Source organism: Crocodylus porosus, unplaced genomic scaffold (genome assembly GCF_001723895.1).
Source record: "Crocodylus porosus isolate Cpor-Errol unplaced genomic scaffold, CroPor_comp1, whole genome shotgun sequence".
Taxonomy (NCBI): Eukaryota; Metazoa; Chordata; order Crocodylia; family Crocodylidae; genus Crocodylus; species Crocodylus porosus.
In genome coordinates, this window is record NW_017728943.1 from 122,738,175 (window position 1) to 122,752,874 (window position 14,700).

Genomic DNA, 14,700 nt, shown 5'->3' on the forward strand with positions numbered 1-14,700 from the left:
AATATAATTCTTGACATTTATGTATCTGTTTTGATGGAGGGCTGAGGGCTTTTTTTGGAATTGGTTCAATTTTTACAACAGAATGTCACGCTACCATTTACTGTGACATCAAGAATATAACTTCAGCCTCATCTTCTCCTGAAGTCTCATCACTGAATCACACAAGAAGAAAGGCTAACACGTGCCATTGCCATGGAAACGGTATTGGATATCATGGAGAATACAGCTGTGTTCCAAAATGCAGAGAACAAAGTGAGCTGGTACCGCAGAACACTGACACAGCTTTTCATTTGCAGCCTGCACAAATAAAGCGTGGTGTACTAGACTCCTGATTCTTCGATATAAGCTGCCAGTGCAAGATCAGAAATCTGTTTGAACTTTCATATTTGAGTATATACACAAAATTAATTAGATCAAAGGTTTAGAGCAGTGGACAGGTAAGAACAGGCATTACAGAAGCTGTTTGTAAGTTCACATGATATGGTATAGAACAGAAAAGGAACATAACAGAACAAGTGGAGGGGGAGTCATGATGCTTAAGATGAGAAGGGTGTTGGGGACACCAGCAAATAGCAAGGGTAGTGGTCAGCAACCTTTTAGTGGTGAGAAACTGGAATGACCTGGATCAGTTTGGAGGCATGTTGATGCTAGGCTACCACTTGCACTTTTCCCAACGTGGCACTGATGAAGCCTGCCACGACCTAACCCTGGGCTGTTTAGCTGTGGTGGAGCCTGCTCAAAGCCCCCTGCCACCAAAATCCTATCAAAGTCCCCCAGGTCCATGGGCCAGATCTAATGGCTCCACAGGCAGCAGCCAGCCCATAGGCTATAGGTTGCTGACCCCAGCACAAGGGGATGGATGGGAATGCACCAGGAAGGGAAATGAAAGAAGGAACAGAGAATATAACTGCAGTCTGACATCTTAGGATCATCTCTGACTAATTTTAATAGCCACTGCTCTAAGTTGCTCCCTGTTGGTTATCCAAATGGTGTGAGGCCTATTTAGTGAAAGCTGACTATAAATTGTTTTTACAGTGAGCACTTTTAAGATGAGACTGATACAATGCAGATACTCTCTTTAGAGGAGGTGCAGGGGTGGAAACAGGATGCCAGTCACTCACTGACTTGACATTAAACAGAGGTACTCAAATCAATTGGTGAGAAGCTAATTACCGTGGGAGGTAACCAAAATAGTGGGAATCAGGTTTATTAATAAAGGAAGAATTTCTTGTTCTGCAAGCGCTCATAAAAACGGAAAGTTGAGTCCAATAGAGGAGATACCCTGTGGGTAGATGCTCTCACTATTATTTCAGTCACTTATTACAGCTATGTAGGTCTAATAGAACTTTCAAACATATAGCTACTGGCTATAATTTGCTACCTATGGAGCACACATGTGGTGACAATATATATGTGTACATGGGAGGTCTTCTACACCTATAAAAGCAGCTCTTCCAGCAAAGTTTTCAGCTCTCAGGGAGGAGGACGCTGCACACATCTAGTGTTTCTACCCGTAAGGAACAGCTTTAAACTCCAATCAAGGCTCCATAGGCTGTAAGGGAAAACTTAGCAGCTCCTGTACTGTATGACCTAGGGACACGAATCAATGAATCTACAATGGTAAAATAAGAAACAAGACTGTAAATGAAGAGCAGAAACTGTATTATTGGAGAACATCACTCCTTAAATGAACTTTCAACTAAGCGTGTGGCTTCTGAAAACTGTAATATGGGAGTCAAATTTGGCCAGTGCACTGTAAGGTGTAAAAGTAGCTGGTCATGTAGTTAAAAAAGAAATACTGTTACAGTAAACAAATAGTTTGGGGGTGTCTAGTAAGACATAGAAATAAAACAGGGTGATGGTGTTCAGTCAGTATACTTAACAGAAATCATCATCAACTTCAGGAGCTCATGGTATGCAATGTTCAGACTTAAAATCTAACAGAACAAATGAACTGTTTTAAGATACGCAAAGTCAATAGAATAAACCCTGAGAAGGATCTGGTTCACTCTTGCAGCTGGAGATTTGGAAATATTTTTAATTAGAAATCAATATAGTTAAGCAATATCTCTTGAATCTGTTTGTCCTACTAAAAACAGTAAGCATTTTCTTTTGATTTAGCTCTTTCAGAGGCACTATTTTCCTCTCTCAGTTCATTCTTAGTACTTTTTTGAGCTGAAAAACGGAATGACAGTAATGGGATAAAAGTCCAGATACAACAGGAATATTTTAGTGCAAAAATTTATTGCAGTAAAACACAGACTATATTGATAGTATTTATAATACCCAAACCATAAAATATCTCATGTTAAAAAGATAAAAAAATATGAGAAGGATTTGTAATAACACTTGAATGAGAGAGACAGCTTATTATATGGGTAATACACTTTGCCTTATAAAAACACTGAATACTTTTTTCATCATTAAAAATGGATTATCCTTCCTCAACAATGAAGAAGCCAATATGGTCAACACCTCAGGCAAAGTTACTTTTTTTTCCCTGCACTTCTTCCTTGCTTTTTTTTCTGTGCATCTGGGCTTTTCTTCTCTTGCTCTGTTCGAGGGGCTGTTTCTTCAGTAGCCAGGGCTTCTTGTTTTTTGAGCTCAGCTTCTAGTAACTTACTTCTGTATGCTTCCCGAGCACTGAGAACCCTGCCTCGTGCTTCATCTAAGGATTCCTATCCAAAAACAAATGAATGTTCATATGTACAATGAATTCACATACCCTTCTAACTATACGCATACTTCTGTTATTTTCCAAATGTCTTATGGTTTTATAGGCATGAGTAGAAGATCTCTCTTTTTGTCTGCTCATCACTCATTCATTTCTCACAGTCCTTTCTTAGGGACAAAACTGATTGTTGGTCCCAGCTCGAGGACTGGTGGAGACCCCAGTAGAGTCAACTTGCTGGTGCAGGGGGAGCCCCAGATCTTGATTACTTCTTATGTTCCAGCAAGTTGAAAGGGTGTGATTTGAATTTGATTTCCAATCCCAAAATTTGTGCCTCCTGCAATGTAGGTGTCGCAGGGCAGGAGGCACAACAATTTTTGGGGCTGAGGATCAGATTCCATGGAGCCTTTAAATGAACGTGTGCTAGGGGCCTGAGAAATCTAAAAACTCTGTGAATAGCACACATCTTGGTAGAAACAGAATTCTGCTCTTAATGCTGGGCGTAGGATCAAGCACTGGACTAGTTGGGCTCCTGGTCCAATCCTATTTCTGTCACTGATATGCTCTATGATTTAAGATAGTTAGGATAAAAATTTCAAAAGTACTTTGCAGTACAAGTGGAGTTCTCAAACATGACTGAACAGCCTCAGTTGTAAGGAATTGTGATGAGAAAGCTTTCCCCTCAGCCTCTCCATGTTCAGATACTGCATCTGTACACTGAGTCATTATACTTGATCACCTTTGTAGAATCTCCAAGACCCATGAAATAAAATGTTACATGAGCGTGACTAGAGAGGCCAAGATACTGAGAAGTAACTAAATGCATTTGAATTCTAAACAAGACATCAGAAAGGGGCCTGGTTTTTAGAAAGTGCAGAGCAGACCTTTAAAGACCAGGCCACTTAGGGTTGAATTGGAAACCTAAACATTTAGACACACAAAATCCTTACTGATATTTTGAAAATCTTGACATGTATCATGGAACCAGACCTACAAGTTCCCCTTCACTCTTAACAGAGAGACCACTGCCAGTCAGTCAGTGTGTCTGAAGGAGAAATTTAAAATGACTGCAACAAATCAGTTGCTCAGACATTTTCACTGGAGTTGGCTATCAAAAGTCCTGTTCTTACTGTCTCCTAAAGATTAAGCTGATTTTGTATTTTTACCAGTTTCATTTCTTAAATCAATTACATTCATCTTAACTTTGACGTTTATCACTTATGCTGTCCCACCCGCTGAGTGTATTATTTGTAGCCGGGTTCCATCCAAGTAAAATAATCCCAGTAGTGTGTTGGTTTGGCCTTGTGCAGATTGCAGAAAATCTGCAGAACACTAATATTGTGTTCTTCAGCCTCTTTTCTGAAAATATGAGCAGTGATTGTCCTTTGTCACAAATTATCTAGGTTTTTTTTATTATCAATACATATACTTACTTAAAATACTGTATAGTTCTTCAAAAATTGGGAGATGATTTATTTAATATTTGTCTAAGCACTCACCTTTCTTTTACTTTGATTAATTTCCAAAGTGATTTATTTCACTTCATTTATTTCCAAGTAATGCCATTTGAAAGTGATAGCTCAAAAGATACACCAAGTGTCATTCATATAATATGGTGCAACAATATTTTTCCAGAATCTTTAAGTTAAACCATAGACTAGTGAAAGTCCAAGCTCATTAACTGCCTTTCTAATGAAGTCCTGACTATACAACTCAAAAGAATGGGGGGAGGGTATCTAGATTGGAAATCACAGTAAATATTACTGAAAATGGGAACTTACTTGTAAATGTTCATACATTTCAAGCATACTTTGTTTCAATAAACTGCGAGCCTTTTGATCTTCTTCTCTCTGTTGCAAAACCTGTTCTCGAAGTTCCCTAAAATGATTGATTTCTTCTGCTTTATGCATTTCCTGCTGCTGAATGATAAACTCGTTTCTTAGCACAGGCTCAGGCATTGTTTCTCTGTAGGAAATACAAAGAATATTTGTCTCACTTCGGAAGCAGTATAGCTCTTAGGTGATAAAACACCTACATCCAATATATTTAACTTGTACATCCACACTATTATCCTAAGTATAATTAAGGAGGTAACTTTTGTTCTATGCCCTTTTTAGAAATTACCGTGATTTGGGGAGGGCAAAACATTTTAAACCAGTATTTTTCAGGTTTGAGTCCCTGTTTTACATTTTTTGTTAATTGTGTTTATTCCCAAATTTTATTTGGGTGAGCGTCACAAAAGTAGGAAAACGTCTAGTTTTTTTTTAAGTTCAAACTTCGTAGTCCTCAAGGGAGAGTTAATTTGTCTTGATAAGTTTGAAAAAATATATTGAGCAATGAACACACTATACAGAACTGAAGACAGCACATAATCCTAGCAAAAAGAAAGCATTTGAGAAGAGTGTGTGACATTTTCTGCTGTCTTCATTTAATTAATTTAATTATGACAGTTTCCTCTTCAATTAAAGATCATATTCAAGAAAGCATCCAGCATGTGTTTAAAACCTTTGGAAGTCAATTATGTTCTTAGATACTGTCCTGAATAGGAATGAACTTATACACTTGCTTCGCTGCTTTCTTGTACTGAGGCCTATGTGCAGTATATCAGCTAAACAAATAACTAGACAGCACATTAAGCCACTCCATAAAGCATTTGTTTATTACGATGATAGGTTATTAAATTTATCATTAAACATACATGTTTGCTAACTATACTGCCTGAATGTTGTATTGCACAGACCTACTGCAAATTAACTAACCATGTTTATTCTTAATATTATGAACTATATTGAAATATACTATCACCCCCCAAAATTCTTGCTTCTCACACTGTGCGCTAATGAAATTCTTCTGTTGTTTGTTGAACTGAGAACAGTAATTGCAACAACATGTAGAAAGGAGCAGATTTTGTAACAGAGAAAAGTCAAGGAGTTTATGGAGAAGGGCTAAATTTTGCCATCACATATACTAAGCATGGGATAACTACTAGGGCTGTGCGAAGCTTTGGGTGCTGATTCAATTTGGAGGAGATTCGGCCAGATTCGCTGGCCAAATCTCCAAATCCAAATCAAATCAGGGGACCAATAAAAATGTCCGAATTGATTTGAAGCACTCTGAATCTTTGGAAAAGATTTGGAGAGCTTTGATGATTCGGGCAGTGCCAACTGGCTGCACCAGAGACCTAGAGCCGGAGCTGGGGTGGGCAGGGCAGCTATGGGGGGGCTGGGACAGCCGGGGGGGTGGGGCTCAGGGGGCTCGTGACACAGCCCACCACACAGCATGGGGCAGTGGAAGGCAGCAGGGATCACCCCCCACAGGGCAGCACCTGGTGAGTCAGGGCTTTTTTTTTCAAAGTGCTGGGTGCTGGGGCAAGGTGGGGCAGCCATTGATGGGCTGAGAGAGGAGGCATGGGATGGGCCTGGGTGATTCAGAGATTCAGAGATCTGGCACCAGCTGAATCAATTCAGGACAGTGATTCGAATCACTGAATCGAATCACTGTTCCCCAAATCGGCCGAATCTGAAGTGAATATTAGCCACTTTCTACAGGCTTAATAACTACTGACTTCAGTAGAGTTACTTTGGCTTTACAGCATGAAAATGACATCTGAGGCTAGGTACAGACATTTGGAGAGGTCAGGAGGAGGCTAGACTGCACTAAAAATAGCCACCCGATATAACTTAGTTCACTCAGGTGTGGACCTCACACTTAGACTGACCTAACTAGGGATCTAAGTGTGAACTGTACAGAAGTTCAGAAAATTTAGATCAATCTAAAAATGACCAATCTGAACTAAGTTAACTCTACCGCAGATGCAGTTTAACTTAGATCAAGCCCAGCAAGACCAAACTAATTAAACTTCTGTATAATTCCCAAAATAGCCCTGGGGCTGAGAAAGCCCAGCTGCTGGCCCCAGCCCTAGGGCTGCGCTTTTCCTACCTGCTCCCCTGGCACTGGGCTATTTTTAGTTCCCCAGCCCCCTCCTTCAGATGGACAACCTTTATCTGCAGTCCAGCCAGCCCCTGCAAGCCTGCCAAACCCCCACCCCACAAGCTCTTCCTGGTGCTGGAAGCTGATTGAAGTAATTTGGGTGGGGGGAGGAGCAGGCAGAAATGGGGGGGTAGGTTTGTGGGCAGGAGCTATCCATCTAGGGGTGGGGGACCAGGTGCTAAAAATAGCCCCTGGCCCTGAAGGAGGGAGATAGAGAATCCCCCCACCCCCCAAGGCACACTGCAGATCCCACTAGTACCCCCTGATCTCACCACACCCTGCTGGACCCCACCAACCCACCCCCCATGGACCTCACTAGCTACCCCCCCCCACTTCAAGCCCCTTGTAGACTCTGCTTCTCCTCCTGATTCCACCAAGCCCTCCCAGTTCCCAGCAACCCTCATCTGTGGACTCCACTAGCCTTCCCAATCCCCTCAAGCTTCCCTGCTAGCCGTCCCATCCTGATTCACTTTAGATTAAGTGGCCATTTTTAACTCAATCTAACCTCCCTGTCTAGGAAGCTTCCACTCCTCCAAACTCCTGCCTGTGATGGCATATGCATCGAAGGTCTGGGTGACCTGTCATGCATACACCATGATCTGGAAGGATCAACGGTTGCCAAAGAGTCTCTTATGGTGCAACTTCCCCATAGCTTCCCTGAATGTCTGTATGTACCCTGAATGTGTCACAGCTTCTACAACTACTGTGGAAGGTACACTATGCTACAGAGTTATGGTTTGGGCAAGGTAAGTTAAAGAATAGTGACTAATGTCATACGTATTGATACAAAATACTGTAGTATTTACCGTTCACACTTGAGAATGAGTTACAGTTGTGGAAACAATATAAGACATCTCTGAAGTTTCATATTATAATTTTAACCATAATATTGCATTAACGTTGCTTTTGTAGGTTACACTTACTGCAATTTACCTGAAATAGGGGGTAAGGTCTATAGGTTCCCATTCTTTTTGCTGAACTTGTGAGACTGGATCAGCAGCTGCTGGTGATGATTTTTTTTCAGGCACAGGAGAAACTGCATCTAAAATAGAAACTTATCTGGTTATTTTTTTGGCAGGAGAGTATTCTTTCCTGTCCTTATAATATTGTTTCCTTCTCTTATTAAAGTTTGAGCAGAAGAACAATTGAGATTTAACTACTATTTCTAATAGTATCATTATAGACTCACAGAAATTGGAAAGTATCGTACATGTATCCATTTGAGGCATAAATGTAGGAAAACCTACCTTATTCAGGAAGGATAATGAGTATAGACATTTTAACAATTTATTATTTATCCCTAAAATTGCTGAACACATTGCTTTTTACAGTGAGTCAGTGCGCTCTTCAAACATCACTCAATTAAATTGTGGATGAATAATTTTTGCTATGGCTAAAAAAAGACACCTCTGGGAAGAGATTAAGTTAGGAAAATACCAGCCTCAAAGGGAAAAGTGTCCACTAATACTGAGAGGTTATGACAGAAACAATTTTTCAAATCTTTACTATATTGGTAAGGTTGAAAGAATGTCATAATACTGTAATTAGTGAAGGCTCCAAAGCAAAAATCTAAGGATAAAATAAATGCGGAATATAGTGAAGAAGAGGAGACAAGACCAGTCAGATTTCAGTTTTACAGTTGATCCTTCTTGCACAGTCCTGCAGCTCATTCCTAAGTCTGAGCACCCCCCAACACAAGGGCTATTAAGATCTCAATTTGACCCCTCTCTAAATTGGTAAATAATGGTATTTTGTGGTAAATTTAATGACAGTTTCAAGACATAAGATATAAGCATAGTTTTATAGAAACAATATCATTATCTGATTTATTACAGCAAGGAATGAGAAGATATTTACAATCATAGAAAAATAGGTCTGGAAGAGATCGCAAGAAGTCATTCAGTTCAACCCCTTGTTCAAGTCAGAATCATCCTTGCCTAAACCATCCAATTCAAGTGTTTGTCTAACACTTCCAGAGAGAGAGAGACTTCCATGTTTCTGGGCAATCTGTTCCAGTGCTTACCCAGCTTTATGATCAGAAAGTTCTTCTTAATACTAATCTGAATTTCTGTTATTACAATTTAAGATGGTAATTTCTTGTCCTGTCCCTTTGAGCACAGAGATTAAACTGTGAGTTAAAGAGTGCTCTGATGATTCTGGGAACTAGGAGATGCAGTTTCAGTTCTCTTGTGGGTGAGGTCTGCTACTCCCTGGGGAAATTCCTGAGCTATTGTACTGAAAGGTGGAAGTTCCCTCTTCTTTCTCCCCTCCCCTTGTTAGTCATGTTTATTAGGGCTGTGTGAAGCTTCAGTCCCTGATTCGATTCAGCAGAGGTTTGGCAGCTGAATCTCCAAATCAAAATTGAATCAGGAGACCCTTTAATCTCTCCGAATAGAATTGGACCCTCTGAATTGATTTGGAAAGATTTGGAAAGATTCAATGATTCAGACACAGACACAGCTTTAAATGTTTTCTCTACATATCTCAAGGTACCAGGTAGCTTGTCAATGCTGAGATGCTGGGGCAGATGGAGCATCCCACATGAGTATAGGGGGCTCCCTAGCGTGCTCAACAACAGACCCAGAAGTGGACCGAAGGACTTCTGGTCCACTTGTGAGTCTGCCAGGGAGCACGCTGGGCACTCCCCTCTCCTGCTTGACAACTGGAGCCTCCTGGGTCAGGGCACCCAGAGTCTCCCTGAGGCTGATTGCCAAGCCAGGGGTGGGGGGAGGGTGCGTGGGGCAGCCCCCCAGTGTGCTCGGCAGTGGACCCGGAATTGGACTGGAAGTACTTCCAGTCCACTTCAAGGTTCATCACCGAACACACAGGGTGCCCCCTGCCCTCCTCTGGGATGCTGCATCCACCCCATCACTGCAGCGTTCATGAGCCACACCTGGTACCTTGAGATATGTAGAAAAAACATTTAAAGCTGTGTCTATGGCTGAATCACTGATTCTCTGAATCAGCATTGCATCTTCAAGTTCAGATTAGGCCAAATCAAATCGGGGACAGTGATCTGAACGAACAAATTGAATCACTGTCCCTGATTTGGGCCAAATCTGAATCCAAATCCAATATGGCCTGTTTTGTTCACCCCTAGTGTTTATTCTGTGACTGAAATATTGGTATTTACACTGTTACATGCATGCCTTAATGATTTTATTCTCCCAGGGTTCCTACAGAACCAGAGGGCAGCCTACTGAGCATACTCAGAGAGCAAGGGCAGGGAGAGCATAGCTATGTGGAATAAAAAGCTGCCACTGCATAATTCAAGATTGGAAGGTATATGTCCTACAACCTAAACTAAAAGGAAATAAGAACTCCCAAATGTTTCATCTTAATTTACAATGCAAGAAGTAGTTAGTGCAGTGGATGCATATAGAACAAGGGATATTGAAGTACATTTTCTGCTTTAAGTTCTGAAACACAGAATAAGAATTACTTAGGTGTTTGCAAATGCACTTGTGCTAATGGTTCCAGGAATGGGACAATTCTCACGTGTTAGTCAAATTCAAGTTCCAGCCACATTACAGTTACCAAAAGTTATTACACTCAGTGGTAGTCTATGGTGTTGTGGTCTCAGTATTGTTAATTGCTAAGAATAATGCAGCTGAAAAGTGAGATAATAAAAAATCCTTTCATCACAATTTCACCCACGTTGTAATTTCCATTGAGGATAAGCACTGGTAGGAAATGCAAACTGAACTACCCCTAGAAATATTCCCAGTTAAATAAATTTGGATGATATTTATGGATGCTTGTGCCACTGCCGTACATGCTGTCCTGTTCCTTGGCCTGAGAACTTCATCTTCCAGAACTGTCAATCTGGCACTTTTCATAAGCAGTAGATTAAAAAGGGAAAATGAACATCGAGTGATATGAATGTCCTAGAACCTTCGTGAATATTTCAGCTTCTGTATTAATTTTTCATTTCTACAGCTATGACCTCTAACATGAACTTTGAATCAAGAAAGAAAGCACTTCTGCACCAAACACATAAAATGAACTTCTGAAGTGTTTATTAGTCATTTAAATCAATGTTAAGATTACAATTCCAGTGCAGGGTTCTCACAAACTTTCCTCAATCAAAAGCAAGTTTCAGATTGCCAGAAGCAAGTTATGTTTGAAAGCATAACATCAGAATGATTCAAATATTTAAAAATCAGTGAGGTTATCCACAGAGGCTTAATATCCCAGCCTACATTGATCAGAGCCATGTTCTCCAACTGATAAGCATTTAATAAGAAAGGCAGTTCATAATAGTCACTGCTGCAGTATTTAATCTCCTTAGATCATGTACCTTCATTAAAGCCTAAGGCATACATGGGCTATACTGTGTTTACCTGAATACTCCACAGACACCTTTTCCCAAAAAATTAGCCCCCCAAAACTGGGGTGTGTTTTTGAAGTGGAGAAGCTGATTTTCTGCCTAGAACAGAAGCACCCTAATTTGATTCTTGCTCACAAAAGCAGTGGCATTTTTATTCAGGGAGCTGTGGGAATCAATTGGCTTAATGGCTCCATGTTCTTCACTCCACAGATGTTAAAGATAGTCTTTCCTTTTAAATGTTCCTGATGTTTCAATAATCAAGTTCAAGCAATTTTGCTGCATTTTAGTTACTCCTGGTTTCTCTCCTCCTATTTCACAGCCTTACAGACTGTTTTTAGCTCTTTTCAAAATCACAGATCCACCTGTAGAGAACATTCTTCAGCAGCAGCTACAGTTTCAGCTTCTGGTAAGTAGGAAAGGGATTCTGGAAAAACATTTTTCTGCATTCTGTGTTCCCCAAAACAAGGTGTTTGTCTTTCTTGGGGGCATGTGGGACACCTATTCTTAAGTGATTTATAGACTTTTCATTTCTATGTAATATCTTCTCTAAATATATATATAATGGATACTCTTGCAGGGAAAGAGATCTTGTTTGTCAGAAAAGTTAAACCTGTACCTTCTTCTCCTGGACCAGGAACAATGCTATTAATTTCAGCTTCAGCTGCAGGCTCTGCTGAGCTTTTCCGTGCATACTTATTAACAAACTGAATGCGCTCCTGAAAAGCCTAGAGGAAAAACAAAAAACCCTCAGGATTTAGTTTAGATAACTTCAATTATAGCCCTCCGGCCTACTTTAAATACTCAAAGGAACTTTGACAGGGGCTTGAAAAGGGGTTTTTAGATACAGTAAGTCCTTATGAAAAACTGACATATGCTAAGCTTTATGCTTCCTGGCAGCTTTAATTGCATTGATCTATTAGAAAAAAATCTCTGACAAATGAATGGTGAGACACTGGAAAAATATAACTATGGAAGAGTGACTTCTGCCACAAATACATTCAAGGGGTCTTTGGAGCGTGCTGTAAATATTTTTTTCTTGAAGTAATAATAGTCTGTCAATATCAGACATGCAATTTCTCCACATGCATTTTAAAAACATCTATTGCTTAGTTTTAACATATCGTATTAATGGGAAATGAACTGACATTGCTATTTGTGGTATATGTCTTTTTAAGCTGTGTCAAGACCATCTTGAATGTATGGCTAGGAATTCCTAAGCAAGTCTGTGCCATAAGTGATTCAGTAAAATGAAGAATAGGCAACCCCATCTTAATGATGCTTTGAACCTCAAGTGGGCAATTCCTTATCACTATACTCACTGCATTACAGATATATACAGGACATGCCACACAGAGATACTGATGCCATCTATTTCCTTAGTAAACAACTTATCAGTAGCCCATAGTTTATAACTCTGCCTGAGGCAGGAAACAAAACATTGTGATTTTTACACAAATCTGATCCTGGGTCACCTTCAGTAAGTTTGCAGAAACTAGCGTCCTTTTACAGAATGCCCTGCTGCCTGTTGTATCACAAGATAATGCAAGTTGGATTGTTGCTTAAACTGACATAAGGCAGCTGTGACAAAACATTAGGTATTTCAACTTAAATATATTTCCCCCTTCAGTTAAGCAATTATGGTTGTATTAGGAGCTTGTCAAAGTGCCACTTACTGGCTGGCATGACTCATCACTGGATCTGCAGGGTCTTCTCCTTGGATGTTCTTGCTGATGGAGCCACAGTGGTCTACTTCTCTTTTAGCTCCTTTTTCCTTATGCTAAGACCCCTTGATTCTCATCACTTAAGTAAATCAATGATACTTTAGGTATCTCCTGCTTCATCTGGCTCACCCATAGCCCATCCACTGTGACTTCCTTTTCCCATTCCAACTCTCTCTTGGAATAACCCAGGGTGGGGAGGGATGGAGGGGTGGTGGGGATTACCATTTGCTTCTTGGAGAAACTGTCAGTTCTGCGTAACCAGGACTCTCTACCAGAATGGGGGTGTCCATTCCTCTTCACCTCCTTGGGTCTCTTCTCTTCAGCCCTTACCTCTTCCCCTTGGCCTAACCTCAGCAGTTTATTTCCTTCCTGGGTTCTAAGCCTTTCCTCTATTTGATCTTTCTTTTGCCATAAAGATCCACTCTTCTAGCAACTAGTTGTGAAGATACCTGTCTACATCAGCCTAGCACTTGCCAGTTATTATAGCATACGAAGCTCCCTTTGTTTTCCTGAACCTCTGAATGGCTACCACTTAAACAAGATAAACAACTTTTCATTGACATTAAGAAATAGCAGGACTAGAAATGCCACTCAATAATGGATAACAACAGCTTGCATAGAAATTAGATCTAGTGGTCTTATTAGTCTGCTTTACTTTGGGCAAAAGTAAAAAAAATCTCTAAAATTATATATATTTTTAGATTTAGCAAAATAAATAAAGTAATAATAATGAGATAATTTTAAATAACCCACTGGTCTTTCCAGACTTAACCTGAATAACTTTATGAAACTAGCGGTGTATTCCTGCAACCGGGTCTTAATGGTTACAGGGGTCTGCATATGTAGATCTGATTCCAGGCTAAAGTAATTGACAGGAAGCATCCTTTTACAGTTTCTTGCCCCCTCCCCACTCCTCACACCACAAGTGAAAGTCCCCAAGTCCATACCCATCAGTACATAAATTTGTATTTAGCCAATATGTAGGCATCAAGTCATATCTTCTCTATGGCATTGCCCTGCCATGACACCAGCCAATGGAATTTTTATAATGATGTAACTGTAAAAGGATAAGCTCCAAGTACCTTGACAGCTCTGCCCGGCTCTGCAGACTCCCATGCTTGTTTCATTGCTTTGATTTCATCTGCTCTTTCAGTATCTTTCTTCACTTCTAGTGTTTCAGTCTCACCCTGCTCACTCACTAAACGTAAGGTCCAGTAAGGTTTGTTCGGATCAGCTTGCTAAAGATGGAATAGAATAAAAGAAACTCATCAGTTAGTCTAATGCATTATCTTTTTTTAAAACTACTCATTTTTTTGCTCTTTGTTTATTTTTCATGCACCCCAGAGTTCAGCTTTACTTTGATATGCTTTACACGTAAACAGCAATTGGCAAAAGAAGCCTCTTACGCTAAGGGCTGGAAGTGCCAGCCTGATGTGCACAGATATTTTCACAATTAGCACGCAGCAGTTGCAAAGCAGATGGCTGGAATTAAATTAGCACAAAAAGTTTTCTTAATCCATTAGAAGCATATTTTAAACATAAATTGGTCTTGCTCAGACTTATCATAACAGTGAGATAAAGTAGGCAATCACTTTGGAAATGGATAGCATAAATTTTCTTATTACAGACCAAATCACACCACTTTGGCCAATGTGTAGTTTTGGAATAGGCTCTGCTGCATTCACAGCAGTATATTATCTTTCTGTCTGGATCCTGCAAAGGACCCTCTGAGGCTCTCCCAGATCCAGACAGAGAGAAAGACAGACTAACTTGGGCATTCATCCTTTCCTAAGCTCAGCATGGCCCAGGGTAGAACTCTAACATTCATACTTTCATAGTTTCTAGGGTCGGAAGGGACCTGAGTAGATCACCTAGTCCGACCCCATGCCATGGCAGGAAAGATTACTGGAGTCAAACGACCCCAGCAAGGTGTTCATCTAACCTCCTCTTAAAGACCCCCAGGGTAGGAGCCAGCACCACTTCTTTTG

The 14,700-nt window shown here is 40.4% G+C and overlaps 1 protein-coding gene across 5 annotated transcripts in view; it reads right to left on the reverse strand.

Annotated features, from left to right (window-relative positions):
• Positions 1-2,018: 2,018 nt before the first annotated feature.
• Positions 2,019-14,700, reverse strand: part of ADGB (androglobin) — a 262,841-nt gene continuing 250,159 nt past the window's right edge. For all 5 annotated transcript variants that reach the window (XM_019550118.1, XM_019550121.1, XM_019550117.1 and 2 more), the window contains 5 exons: positions 13,795-13,950; positions 11,608-11,716; positions 7,595-7,703; positions 4,453-4,636; positions 2,019-2,678 (listed from right to left, as the gene is read on the reverse strand). In XM_019550118.1, coding sequence (XP_019405663.1) covers positions 2,487-2,678; positions 4,453-4,636; positions 7,595-7,703; positions 11,608-11,716; positions 13,795-13,950 — 750 coding nt within the window. In that variant the 3' untranslated portion in view covers positions 2,019-2,486. The remainder of the gene's footprint in view (positions 2,679-4,452; positions 4,637-7,594; positions 7,704-11,607; positions 11,717-13,794; positions 13,951-14,700) is intronic.